The sequence below is a fragment of the Mustela nivalis genome (assembly GCF_964662115.1).
Source record: "Mustela nivalis genome assembly, chromosome: 8".
NCBI classification, from domain to species: domain Eukaryota; kingdom Metazoa; phylum Chordata; class Mammalia; order Carnivora; family Mustelidae; genus Mustela; species Mustela nivalis.
In genome coordinates this window covers 85,107,726-85,120,264 of record NC_139027.1, presented here as the reverse complement: position 1 = coordinate 85,120,264, position 12,539 = coordinate 85,107,726, and the positions used below count along the sequence as shown (strand labels likewise).

Genomic DNA, 12,539 nt, shown 5'->3' with positions numbered 1-12,539 from the left:
ACCTAGAAAGATTGAATTTAGCAAAACAGCTCTAAGGAGAAACACAAAGTCAGAGCAATCCTTTATCTGTAAAAGAAATGCAGCCGATAGGAAACAAGTTTACCACAAAGAAAACACCGCATTCAAATGGCCTTATCTCAATGCTAGGAAACATTCAGGAAGCAGATCATTCCATTCCTACAAAGAATGGAAAAAAAAAAAACAGCTCATTTTAAGAAGGCAAAATAACCTTGATATAAAAACTGACAAAACAACCAGAAAAAAAACACTAAAGTCAACTTTCTCAGGAACATGTATACAAGAACTGAGAACACACATCCAACCAGATTCAACAATAAATAAGAAGAAATCACGATCAGGTTAGGTTTCATTCCAGGGATTCAATTCATTAACATTAGAATTTTATTAATAGAACTCATGTTAATTAACAGATTAACAAGAAAAAGTTGTATCATCTCAACAGATAAGGAAAATAGAATTTGACATCCAGACATGACACTCAAAAATTATCTTAGCATATTTTTAAAGCCAGCACGATGAATAGAAAAATCCATTTCTTAACTTGATACATTTCCCTAATTTGATAAAAGATGTCTACAAAAATCATCCAGCAAACATATATGGCAAGATTGGGAAAGAAGCTATGATGTCCTCTCTGTCACCCCTCCCTCCCACCTCTTTGATTATGCTGGGGTTTAAGCCAGCCTTAGAATAGACAAGAAAAAGAAACACATTTAAAGGGTGAGAATGTAAAATAGGACAGCCGCTGTGAAAAACATGTATGGCAGTTCCTCAAAAAATTAAACAATCACCATATGATCCAATATTTCCACTTCTGGCCATATACCCAAAGAATTGAAAGCAGGGACATGAAGAGCTATGTGCACACGCATGACCGTAGTGTTACACACAATAGAAAAAAGGGGGAAGCACCCTAAGTGTCCCTTGACAGATGAATGAATGAATAAAATGGGGGTAGAAACATACATTGGAAAACCATTCATCCTAAAGTAGGAGGGAGATCCAGACACAGGCTATGACATGGGTGAATCTGGACAGTATGCTAAGTGAAACAAGCCAGACACGAAAAAACACTATGATTCCACTTAAATGAGGTACCAGAGTAATCCTGTTCATAGAGACTGAAAGAAGAAAGGGGACCATCAGGATCTGGGGGAGGGAGATGGGGAGGTCACGTTTCATGGGGACAGAATTTCAGTTAAGGAAGGTGAGAAAGGTCTGGAGAGATGAGTGATGGTGATTATTGCAAAATAACATGAAAGTACTCAATGCCACTGAACTATACACCTAAAAATGGCAAAAATGGTAGATTTTACGGTATGAATATTTTATGAGAATTTTCAAAAATTGCAAAGATTCCAAAGGAAGTAACAGAATTACTCTCAAATGCAAATGGTATGAGTGTCCATAAACACCACTCTCCCAAAGTCAGTAGTTCTTACTAAGCTGGCATTTTTTTTTTTTTAATTACTCATGATTTGTGAATGGAAATGTGTTTCAGGGATTATATACAAAATTATCATCTTTTTGAGAAGGAAGAAAAAGCTTCCATTAGACTTTCAGAGGGGTTTGCGACCCACAAAAGTGTAAGAATCATTTTGAGTGCCCCCCGCCTTCCCCACAAGCTCTGTGGGCTTCACACAGGCTGAGACCAGACTCCCTCCATCAGTAATGACTTAGGAGCCCACTTCGCCTCCCTTCCCCCAACCCCTCCCTCCCTCCCTCCCTCTCCCCACCCCCCACACCACTTTTCTATTTCATCCACCTGGGTTGTTTAAATACTACATGAAGTATATTCTTTTTTATTATGTTATGTTAGTCACCATATAGTACATCAGTAGTTTTTGATGTAGTGTTCTTGTTTGGGTATGACACCCGGTGCTCCATGCAATCCGTGCCCTCCTTAGCACCCATCACCAGGCTCACCCATTTCCCCTACCCTCTCCCTTCTAAAACCCTCCGTTTGTTTCCCTGGAGTCCATAGTGTCTCATGGTTCATCTCCCAATCCCGATTTCTCCCCCTTCATTTTTCCCTGCCTTCTCCTAATGTCCTCCATGCTATTCCTATGTTCCACAAATAAGAGAAACCATATGACGATTGTATTTCTTTGCTTGACTTCTTTCACTCAGCATAATCTCCAGTTCCAACCATGTCGATGCAAATGGTGGGTATTTATCCTTCCGGATGGCTGAGTAAGATCCCTTTGTATATAAGGACCACATCTTCTTTATCCATTCATCTGTTGAAGGGCATCTCAGCTCCTTTTACAGTCTGCCTATTGTGGCCATTGCTTCTATGAACATTGGGGTACAGATGTCCCTTCTTTTCACTACATCTGTATCTTTGGGGTAAATTCCCAGTAGTGCAATTGCTGGGTCTTAGGGCAGCTCTATTTTTAACATTTTGAAGAACATCTGTACTGTTTTCCAAAGTAGCTGCACCAACTTGCATTCCCACATGAAGTATATTCTTAAATATTCCTTGAATTCATTGGCGAAGCTTTACTTTTTTTAAGGGACGTGAGGCCTTGAATTCACCCAAACTTTAGCTTTTTTCCCATTACCTTTCTTTCCCTGCATGATCATATTGAACAGGCTCCGCTCTAGCTCAGGGCCTGGGGCCCAGAAGGTGTCAAATACCTATGCAGTGATTAGAATACTCCAAAATGTGTTCTGTAACCTTACATAATTTTTGGTCAGATTACCTTGCTGGTTTCCTATCTTGCATTTCGTGTGGGCAAAATTTTCACAAGCCAAAGACCCCCGCTCAATCCCTTGGTCTTTCCCTGGTGGTGGGGAGGATTCCTGGCAGGGTAAGCACGACAGAGAGTTGCCTCTCAAAGGAGGCTTCAACTTTGAGAAAATCCAGGGAATGAAAACTGGGGCCAACTTACTTTCCATCCAAGTAAATTCTGAGACTTTTGTCTTTAACAAAATGCTTTTATTTCTATTTTTTAATGGAATGCATTGTTAGGTTCTTGCGCGAACTATCAAAAGGCACTGATAGTGTTTGCTTTATCTCTTCCTTCCTGGTCGCAGAAAGGGGGTACAAAAGATCTGCTGAAGTCAAGCCCAGCAGAAGCCACATGACGCGAGGCAGTGAAGGGGTCACCTGTGGCGCTGGTGCACGGAGTGTGGAGCGATGGTCAATAGTCATCGTAGTTGACGTCGGCTCCGTGCCTGAAGCTGTCAAGGCTCTGGGGACCAATCGCTGCATCCTCGTCATAGTGACGTTGGTAGTAATCATAATAGTCGTGCCCATTCCGACCTCTGTTAAGCCAATAAGTGACATCATCTTCAAATTTCTGGGGAAAAAGAGGAAAGAGAGAGAATGGATTTTAGTACACATACTCCCCCTAGAACACATCTTATGTCTGGCTTTTCTGTGATGGCTTTTCTTTGGTGATTAACAGCTCTAACCAAGAATCACTGGTCATGATGGTATTCTGAGCTCAAAGGCCAACAAAGCCAGCTAAAGAGTATGGATAAAAGCCATGATCCGGAGGGAGACAAACCATAAGACTCTCACAAAACAAGCTGAGGGTTGCTGTGGGTAGGGAGGTAGGGAGAGGGTGGTTGGGTTATGGGCATTGGGGACAGTATGTGCTGTGGTGAGTGCAATGAGTGTGTAAGCCTGATGATTCACAGACCTGTACCCGTAGGGCTAATAATACATTATATGCTAATAAAAAAAAATTTTTTTTAAACCACTGTCTCCAAAGGAGTGCACACCCAAGCCCTTGAAAACTTCTACCCTGTGAGTTCTAAATATCCTCAACAAACATTTTTCTCTTTTTTGGGACATAAAATGGACAACTCCCAAGGATAGTGATAGCTTGGCCTGACCTCCAGGTGCTGCACACATCTTAGAGACATTGCCTTGCCTTCTCTCCCTGTCCTGTCCTGGGCTTGGCCCCACTCCAGCGCACGGAGTAGATGCTTGATAAATTAAATCAGCCACCACCCTGGCGTGGTAGAGCCATGCGTCCGTGCAGTGGTTAGAACCTGCACGGCTGCACTTACTCATTCCATAATTGTTGATTACATGGACCCAGCATGTCAGCGCTGTGCTGGGCACTGAGTGGCCACCCAGAGCAAGCAAGACAGATTCCCTTGCCTTCACGAAGCCTATAGCAGCTGAGAGACACACAAAAAGAGAAGGTTGCAGTTAGCAGGAATAGAAGGGAAGGGGAAGAACTGAAGAGAGTGAGAAGCACAGAAGGACTGGCAGGTTTCCAGCTGGGGAAGCTTTGCTATCGATGCCTCTCCTAAAGGGAAGACTAATTCTCTGTCGGTAGTGAAAGTGCAAGACGAATGCAGATGGCTGCTCGCATGGGTTGATGCTCACGACTTGGCGAGAGGTTTGGTGTGAAACCACAAAGGTGGGGACAAGAGAAGGATGACCTACGGAGGTTGCAGGGTACCTAAAAGTTTGGGTCCAATTTTTCTCGAAATGTAGCCAGTGCACCCCCGCGTCCAAAATCTAAGGATGCTATAAAGTGTGAATTCACAGGCACCCTTCCACGCTGTCCGGATGGAATTTTCCGGTGGTTGGGTCGCAGGCATCTGAAGCTGGAAGGCCTGGCCTCGCCCGTGATGGTGTTCTCTGTCGCCAGCCACTTTGGGTGAGGAGTAGGTCAGCCTGTGCCATGCTAGTGAGCACCGCCCTGCCCCTCCTCTGTTTGCTGAGCCCCAGGGGCTTTGGCTTCTGCTCAGCTCTTCCCCGTACCACCACCTCTGCCATGAAAGCCAGAATGTTTGCTTTCCTCACAATGCCGCAGCTTTTCCCATAGTGAAATCATCTTTCCCCTTGGTTTCTTGCATTTTATAATCGTGTTTGAAATTTTGGCAAACCTCAAACCTTGAAACATCAAGGTTTTCAACAAATTAAAGAAATGTTTTGCGGGTACAGAAATAGCACAGACTCATACTTTACAGATCGATACGTGGGAGTGGCACAGAGGAAAAGGGGGTCATAACTCCACTGCCAAAGACAACTGTAACTGACATTCTGATATAGTTCCTTCCAGTCTCTTCTGTGAATATTTTTTTTGAAAGATTTATTTATTTATTTGACAGAGAGAGCACAAGCAGGGGGAGTGGCAGGCAAAGGGAGAAGCAGACTCGCTGCTGAGCAGGGAGCCTGATGTGGGGCTTGATCCCAGGACCCCGGGATCGTGACCGTAAGCCAAAGGCAGCCACTTCATTGACTGAGCCACTCAGGTGCCCTGGTTGTGAGTTATTTTAAAGACTCCCAGGCAGAATGGTGCAGCAAAGTTACATGGGATTCTGGGATGAATTTAAGCCCCAGCCGTTTTGGACGATGACTTCTCTGGAATCCCACTTCCCACTCATGGTGGGAGAGATTCCCATTTGCATGTTGGCTGATGAACAATTCCAGCTAATATCCCTGTATCCCGACGGAAATGTTACCCAACGCCTGGGTGGCAATTGGCCGATCATGGGGACTCATCCTTTTTGAAGTGAATTCTGAAGGCTAATTTTCTGTGCCCTGTTTCCCGGAGCCATGCCTCTGCCCCCAGCACGCTGCCCTGGGGGGAGCCAGGGCTCCAGCAGGCGGAAGTACCCACCGCTTCATCGAAGCCCCTGTAGAGGAACTGCTGGTACCACTGCTGGACCTCCGGCCGGGTCCGGTCCCACAGCTGCCGCTTCTGGCGCCTCGGGCTGTTCAAGAATTCCTTGGCCTTGCTCTCATCCATTGCCACTTTAGTCTTAGCCGGAGCAGGTGCTGAAAAGATCAATTCCCCACCCCCCAAAGTACAAAGAATGAGTTCTGTTCTGATTGGGGCAAATCACTAGTATACATATTCCGTACCCCCTGCCCATCCTGCCTAAGATGGCTTTGACTTTCACTCTTACACCATAAGTGATAAAACACAGCCGCCTGTCATCATTCTCCATGTCCCCGGGTCGTAAGCTCTCCATTTGGATGCAGCCATACCCAGGGGCACAAACTAGCCCCCAACTTCTAGGGCATGGGGGAGAGACAAGATGTCTTGTCCTCTGCAGTGACTCACCAGGCCTAGACCCCAGGCCTCAGGCAGGGGCTGATGGCGTACCCCTTAAGTGTTTAGGAAACAGCTGGATGCCTAAGACCATACAAGTGTATGTTCCTTGCACAGGCAAACCGGTGAGCACCGTGCTTGCTTAGGAGATCTCGGGGGAAAATGAAACAATGAGCCCAGGTGCGGCCTGGCAGCACAGCAAGCTCTCACCCTGGAGAGACCGGGCCCACCTTGGGACACGCTCTGCAGACCTCACAGCTCACCAAGGATTCAGCGGAGTCTTGACAGGTACTGGCCCTTTAACATCTGGCTTCTCCCAATGTCTTCCCACTGTGGCCTCAGCTGTTTGAAAGGCACTAATTGTGTGGGCTGGGCTCAGGGGAATCAGCTGTGTCCCCACGTCTGCCCCTGCTCTTGGCGCCCTCATCTATACAGCTGGACTGACAGTCCCCATCTTGGTGTTGTTGTGAAGGCCGCATAGGATGATGGGAGTGAAGTGCCCAGTGTGTTCCTTGAGTCATATGGATAAGGAGCCACGGATGTGTTCCTTTACTTCCTGTTCATCTGTGTCCCTCTCTCGGGGCCTGTACATAGTAGGTGCTCATTCTGTATTTCTAGGCTTGACTTGAATAAGGGCTGAGGGTGTACACCAGGACTTGTGATGATCTTGGTGATCTGCTCTCTCCCACCTCTAACAGGCTGGCCGTTCGAGAACGTCCATCACCCCAGGTGCCTGGGAGGAGCAAGCTGCCCAGCACAGACATCAGGGACAGGCCAGAGCCTGGTGGGCGGCTGGAAATGCTGAGAAAGATTCTGGGAGCTTCCTCAGGAGCGCCCCACCCCTGCGAGGGGCCACAAGTACTCAGCCCCTGGAGGTTCTGGGGGGCTGACTGGGAAGCATGTGAATAGCACTAAGGAGCCCCACATGGTCAGGGAGCAGACTTGAACCTGTCAGAACCCCCTTCCAGGTGGATGAGGTCCGGGGAGGGAAGAATAAAGGATCAAAGGTTCACATTAGAAATGTTGCCACACGCCTAACTTCCAAAAGATAGAAAACCTCTTCATTTTATGGCAAAGATGACAGTTTCAAGGGAAGACATCCTTCATAAGACCACACGATTGGTCCAACTGATCTACCAGATCATGGTGGGCCCAGAATATGCGTGGCTCCCAGCCTGTTCCATTTCTACAGTGTTTTGCCACTGGCTACCACATTCATCAGAGGACTTTTTTCTCACAACAGGTGTTAGTCACAAAACAGTTGTTTCTGTTCCGCCTTGCCCCCAAGGGCTAACTGGATAGAGTACCAGGATAGTACTCTTCGAAGTCTACTTCACTAACCGAAGTCTTATGTGCTCTAAAGGATATGCTCTAACTTTAGATATGTGCTCCAAAGTGTTTCATGTTTCCAAAATACACAACATGCAATGAACACAGTAATGCTGTTTCTTTTACTTTGGGGTCTGCACTGATGGCTTTCACAAAAGCATATGCAAACTTTGACCGGCAGTATTATTTACCTAATAAAATGCCTCACATACACACAGAGTAAGCCCTTCAGATCTGCCAGCCTTTCAAGAAGTAAACACTTTGGTGTTCCAAGCACAGGACCCCAGTGAGCACATGCAGCATTGCCTTTCGTCGCGACCCGCTGAGAATGCCGCCCTTCATGCGGGGTGTCCTTACCTTCCCGCTTTTGAAGCAGCAGCTTGAGTTTATTCCCACTTACGCCACCTAATGGAATGGACATAGAATTCATGTCAGAGTCGCACTGTACCCTTTAATTTCTCAAGTGCAAGAATCAGAGTTGGAAAAAGTCCCTGTGTGCCCTGGTCTCCATCCAGTAACCTGGCGGTTTCACAGTTTTGCTGTTTGTCTCATTCCCCATCATACAGGAAGAGCAATTCAGGCTGCTCCTGGCTCAGACCAATGACAATGACCGTGGCTGACCAGGGGCATGATGATTTGAGCTATTCCCAGGAGAAATGACATTGTTCTTTGAGCACCTTATGTCTTATATTATATGGCCCGGGCACCCGGCATGTGTAAGAAAACTTCAGACTTTCCCTTTTTGTGGTATAGCGAATGGAATAGTGCCCCCCCCCCAAATTCATATCCATCCAGAACCTCTGAATGTGAACTTGTTTGGCAAGAGGACATTTGCAGATGTAATCACCGATCTCGGTTAACTGTGAAGGAGTAGTACCCCGCTGGATGCGAGACGGACTCTGAATCCAATGGCTGGGATTGCTGGAGGAGAGGGAGCGGGTACAGAGAAGGTCGCCACGGGAGACAAAGATGGGCAGACCCTGAGAAGTAACGCTGCCACAAACCCAGGAACGCACCTTAGCTCTTCGTAAATCCAGCTCAGTTTTGTAACTCGTCTGGCTCGTCTTCCAACGAGGCAATATTGGTACCATTTGCTCTGATTTTGACTTGGTTATGACAGTATTCCTAAGCAGCCTAAACATCTGAATAGGAAATAACGTGGATACACTTCTCTTGCTGGTGAGTAGATGTGAGGAGCTGCAGACACCTCTAATCTAAGTTCTGTGTGAAGGTACAAGGCTTGTCCCGTGAAGGGAGAAAAGCCTCAGAAGTCAGGCGCAGAGCATGTTCAGGTGTAAGGAGCTGGTCTGGCCCCAAGAGGGAAGGGGTGGTGTCCACCTTTTCAGGCAGGTCCTTAACCTCCCACCCTTGGACAGACCCTAAAGCCTGTGCTTGCATCTGCAAAGAGGTACAGTTTTCTGAGAACGGGAGCCATAGTTCTGGCCAGACTTTCACCAAAAGTGTCTGGGACCAAGATAAGATTAAGAACCGTTGCTTAAAGAATTTACTTAATTCTTAAGGGATTTAAGAATTCTTAAAATAATTCTGCTTAAAGAATTTACTATGTAACGGGGGTGGGGGGGGAAGCACGCTTGTGGCCATAGGTCACAAATTGGCTGTCCACAGCTGAGCTTTACCTGTGTTTGATGAGCGCACCAGTGTTTACAAAGTTTGAATTTGAATGGCTCTGGGCCCAAGTTCCTCAGCACACCACGGGGTCCGTAAAGCAGCACTTCACCTACTGGCTCTCTGTAGGCATCTGAATTTGAGCGCTACCCAACCCCCTTCAGTGTAGGTATGCCAGCCACGAAGCATGGTTGGGAAAAATCTCTAGGAACCAGGAATTTTTTGCGGGGAGAGTAACAGCATACATTTATTACCAATAACACTCTCAACTCCAAAACTGGGCACAGAGATTAAAAATAAAACTACATCACACTTCTCAGTAAAGCATTACTAGTAACTTTCACTAAAAATGTATAAACTTTGTCAAAAATTTACCAAGCTTTCAAATGATTTGATTACAGATATTTATAATACATACATTTTAAACTACATTAACTGATACAATTGGAAAAGATGAGTCAGCAAATAGTTTCCAGAAACACCCCTGGCCCATAGATTAGGGCAAAAACTAAGGTTTCCAATACCTGGACAACCACTCCAAAGATGGGATGAGTCACCCCAAGAGGTTCCCCATCATGAGTAAATAAGTAGAAATAGGCATTTGATGGGGCTCCTATAGAGGGGATTATTTAATTAGAGTGGAGTGCGACTGTACTTAAAGACTGTACTTCCCATCAAATGTTAAGAGTCAATAAAGAAATTTATGAACACATTTGCCAAAGCAGATAGATACGTTCCTTGGCACAAATATTAGCATTCGTTAATATCTTAACCCTGGTCCATCTCTAATAGCAGCGCGGCACACACAGAATTAAGTGTCATCCTTCCACCTGTTTGCCTTCCGTAAAAGCACTGGAAAATGAATGAAATGTGGCCTAATGTTGAAATAGACATCGGAGTTATGCATTTGCGATCTCGTTGCAATTTCTAGCAGCAAATGTGTCACCACTGTTCTAGAAATGAAAGCCTCACCAACTCAACAGAAAGGCACAGAAAAATTAGGAATTTTTGATATTGCCACTGTGCCAATTGCTACACACTGAAGTATAAGTAAATATTAATACTTGTGATCAGACACCAAACTAAATTTGTTTGAAGAAAAAAATGGAAAAATGAATAGCTGTGACTTTTTCCCTACAGTACGGATTTGTTTTTTACGCTGATATCATCAGTCACTACTTCTAGGCTGATTATAGACACTCCTGGATTTATTAAGCCTGACATTATATCTCTCAGCAAATACAGAATTTCAGGATGCCCCCTTTGAATGTGCTAACTATTAATAAACCACTCAAGAAGGAGCGATGATCATTTTCTCCATTAAATATATTTGGGTATTGTAAGGAGCCACCTGTGGGACTTGATACATCAAGATTTTTATTTTATGTCCTAAGAACTTTCACACTCCAGCTTCAACGACGATAATATTTTAATCAATTCCTTCGCTGCATTCTTGGTACAAATAAAATAAAATACAAATCTGAAAGGCAATGGTTTACAGTAGGTGCTCCCTGCTTTTATTCAGATGTGTTTCTGAAAATGGGAGGGACAAAGTAGGAGAGGCAGATCAATCATGTAATTGACTAGCCTCCCCTGTGTTTGTAACTTAGAAGGAGAGCAAGTCTCCCCACTTGAACAGGTCCCCCACTGCTCTGGAGACCTGGAGCTTTGGCCTCAGGGCTCCTAGGGCAGATTAACTCCCTCCCTTCCACCTGGAGTTTGCTTTTCCATACCTGTTTTGAATAATCAAAGTACAGAAGTAAAGCAATCGAGTGTCTTTCATTGTCGTTAGCCAGCTACTCTGTAGGGTGAAGAGCAGCCATCTCACGGGCAAGCCTTTCATGCCTTCTGGTCCATGGACCCCTAGCAGGAGACCTGGGGGTCACCATATGCCTCCCAGAGTTGTGAGGCTCAAAGGCGCTTATGCAGGCATGAGGCCACTAGTGAACCATAAAGGAGGCTACAAGTGGATGGTAGCATGGTCAGAACTCCCAGGGTTCAGATGCCTGCACCCCCACCAAACTACTCCATTTGGAAGATGTGCATGAATATGCTCATTTTATGCGGAATGAACCTGGAATTTTCAACCGATTCACAGAAGGCTCCGTGAAGCACAGAAGGTTAAGCATTTATCCTTTAAGAGCATTTCCTATCTGGGATGTGAAGCCTGTGCACAGTCTGACACACCTTGAAATGGACTTATTGGGAAGTGCCTGGTAAGGAACTGCCTGGAAGGGTATCTCCTAATGCTGCTTTGGGACGGCCCTCCATCCTAGAGGCTCCCCTTACATTAGGTCCCAAACACTTCCTGCCCCTCCTCTGGACCTTGGCCCTCATTCTTTCCCAAGGTGTCCAAGCCATGTCTGAGACCCTGCACTTGACCCTGGTACTCCGTCTGCTGGCCCAAGCGTGCCACTCCCACTTGTGCAAGTGCAAAACCCAAGACCCCTGCCACCCTTTTGGTATTTGCCCGGGCTCAGGCTGGGTCTCTCCGCCCTCACGCCATCACCGATCACCCTCGCCAGCGCCCTGTCGTCGCCCCACTTACCTGGGCCCAGGCAGAGCAGCAGGAGCAGTGCCAGTGCCATCAGAGCTAGGACGGTGGGCCGCGGGGATGCGGCGGCCATGGCTGCAACGGGAGGGCTGGAGGGGAGACGCGCGCACTTCGAGCCGCTGCACGGGAGGACTGAGCTAGGTGGGACGGGGTGCAGGCAAGAGAGCGCTCCCTACATTCCAGCTGGGGCGGGACCTGCTGGCCGGGCGCTGAGCCAACCGGCCGCGGGCCAAGCTGCCGCTCGGAACCCCATCGAGTCCCGCACCGCCCGCACCCGGGTCACGCTGGCTGTCCCTCCACGGGGCCGCCACCGCTCGGCTCCAAGGCCACGGACGCGCGCCATGCGGGGCCACTGAGGGCGGCCGGGGTCAGGGGAAAGGATGGGGAGACGGACCACCAGGTCCCAGCTCAGGTTTCTCTCCCTCTTCCCCCTCGGCCGGCTGCCTATTGGATGGCCCGCTCTCCCGCTTTCCCCTCTGCGCTGGTGCTTCCCTTCCACCCCATCTCGCTCCCTCCCGGGCTTCGGGCCCTGCTTGGCCTTGGCTTCTAAAGTGGCCTTTGGAATTTCCTTCATTCCGGGAGTGGCGCTTAAAGATGCTTTTGGCTGTGCTGTGTTTTGTGAGACTTTGAAAGACTCCACAGTCTGGGTTCAGAGCTGCAGTTCAGGAAGACGTCGCCGCCCAAACTACTCTAATAGAAAAGCCTTTCAGAAACCAGGAACCTGGTGAACTCCCGGGCGTTCGCAGGACAAATGGGTCCTTCTGTGGGCCCCATAATCTGTGCACACTTAGAAGACATTAAAGGGAGGCCCAGGGACACCATAGAAGTGCCCCCCCACCCCAAACCAAACACAGAAACACTAACAGGCAGTTGTCCCAGCTGACCTTGAGCTGGTCACCTGCATTTACAAAAATGGCCACGTGGCTACATTCCTTTTATGGACCCTTCCCACTTAAAATCTGCTTTGGACTTAGCTAGATTGC

General features: G+C 47.2%; 1 protein-coding gene across 1 annotated transcript; it reads right to left on the bottom strand.

The window, feature by feature from the left end:
• Positions 1 to 2,940: 2,940 nt before the first annotated feature.
• Positions 2,941 to 12,022, bottom strand: ECRG4 (ECRG4 augurin precursor). Its single transcript, XM_082745597.1, has 4 exons — positions 11,551 to 12,022; positions 7,734 to 7,781; positions 5,613 to 5,770; positions 2,941 to 3,326 (listed from the first exon to the last, which is right to left on the bottom strand). The coding sequence occupies exons 1-4, from the start codon at positions 11,627 to 11,629 to the stop codon at positions 3,168 to 3,170; spliced, it is 444 nt and encodes a 147-aa protein (XP_082601723.1). The 5' UTR covers positions 11,630 to 12,022; the 3' UTR covers positions 2,941 to 3,167.
• Between the last annotated feature and the right edge of the window lie 517 nt (positions 12,023 to 12,539).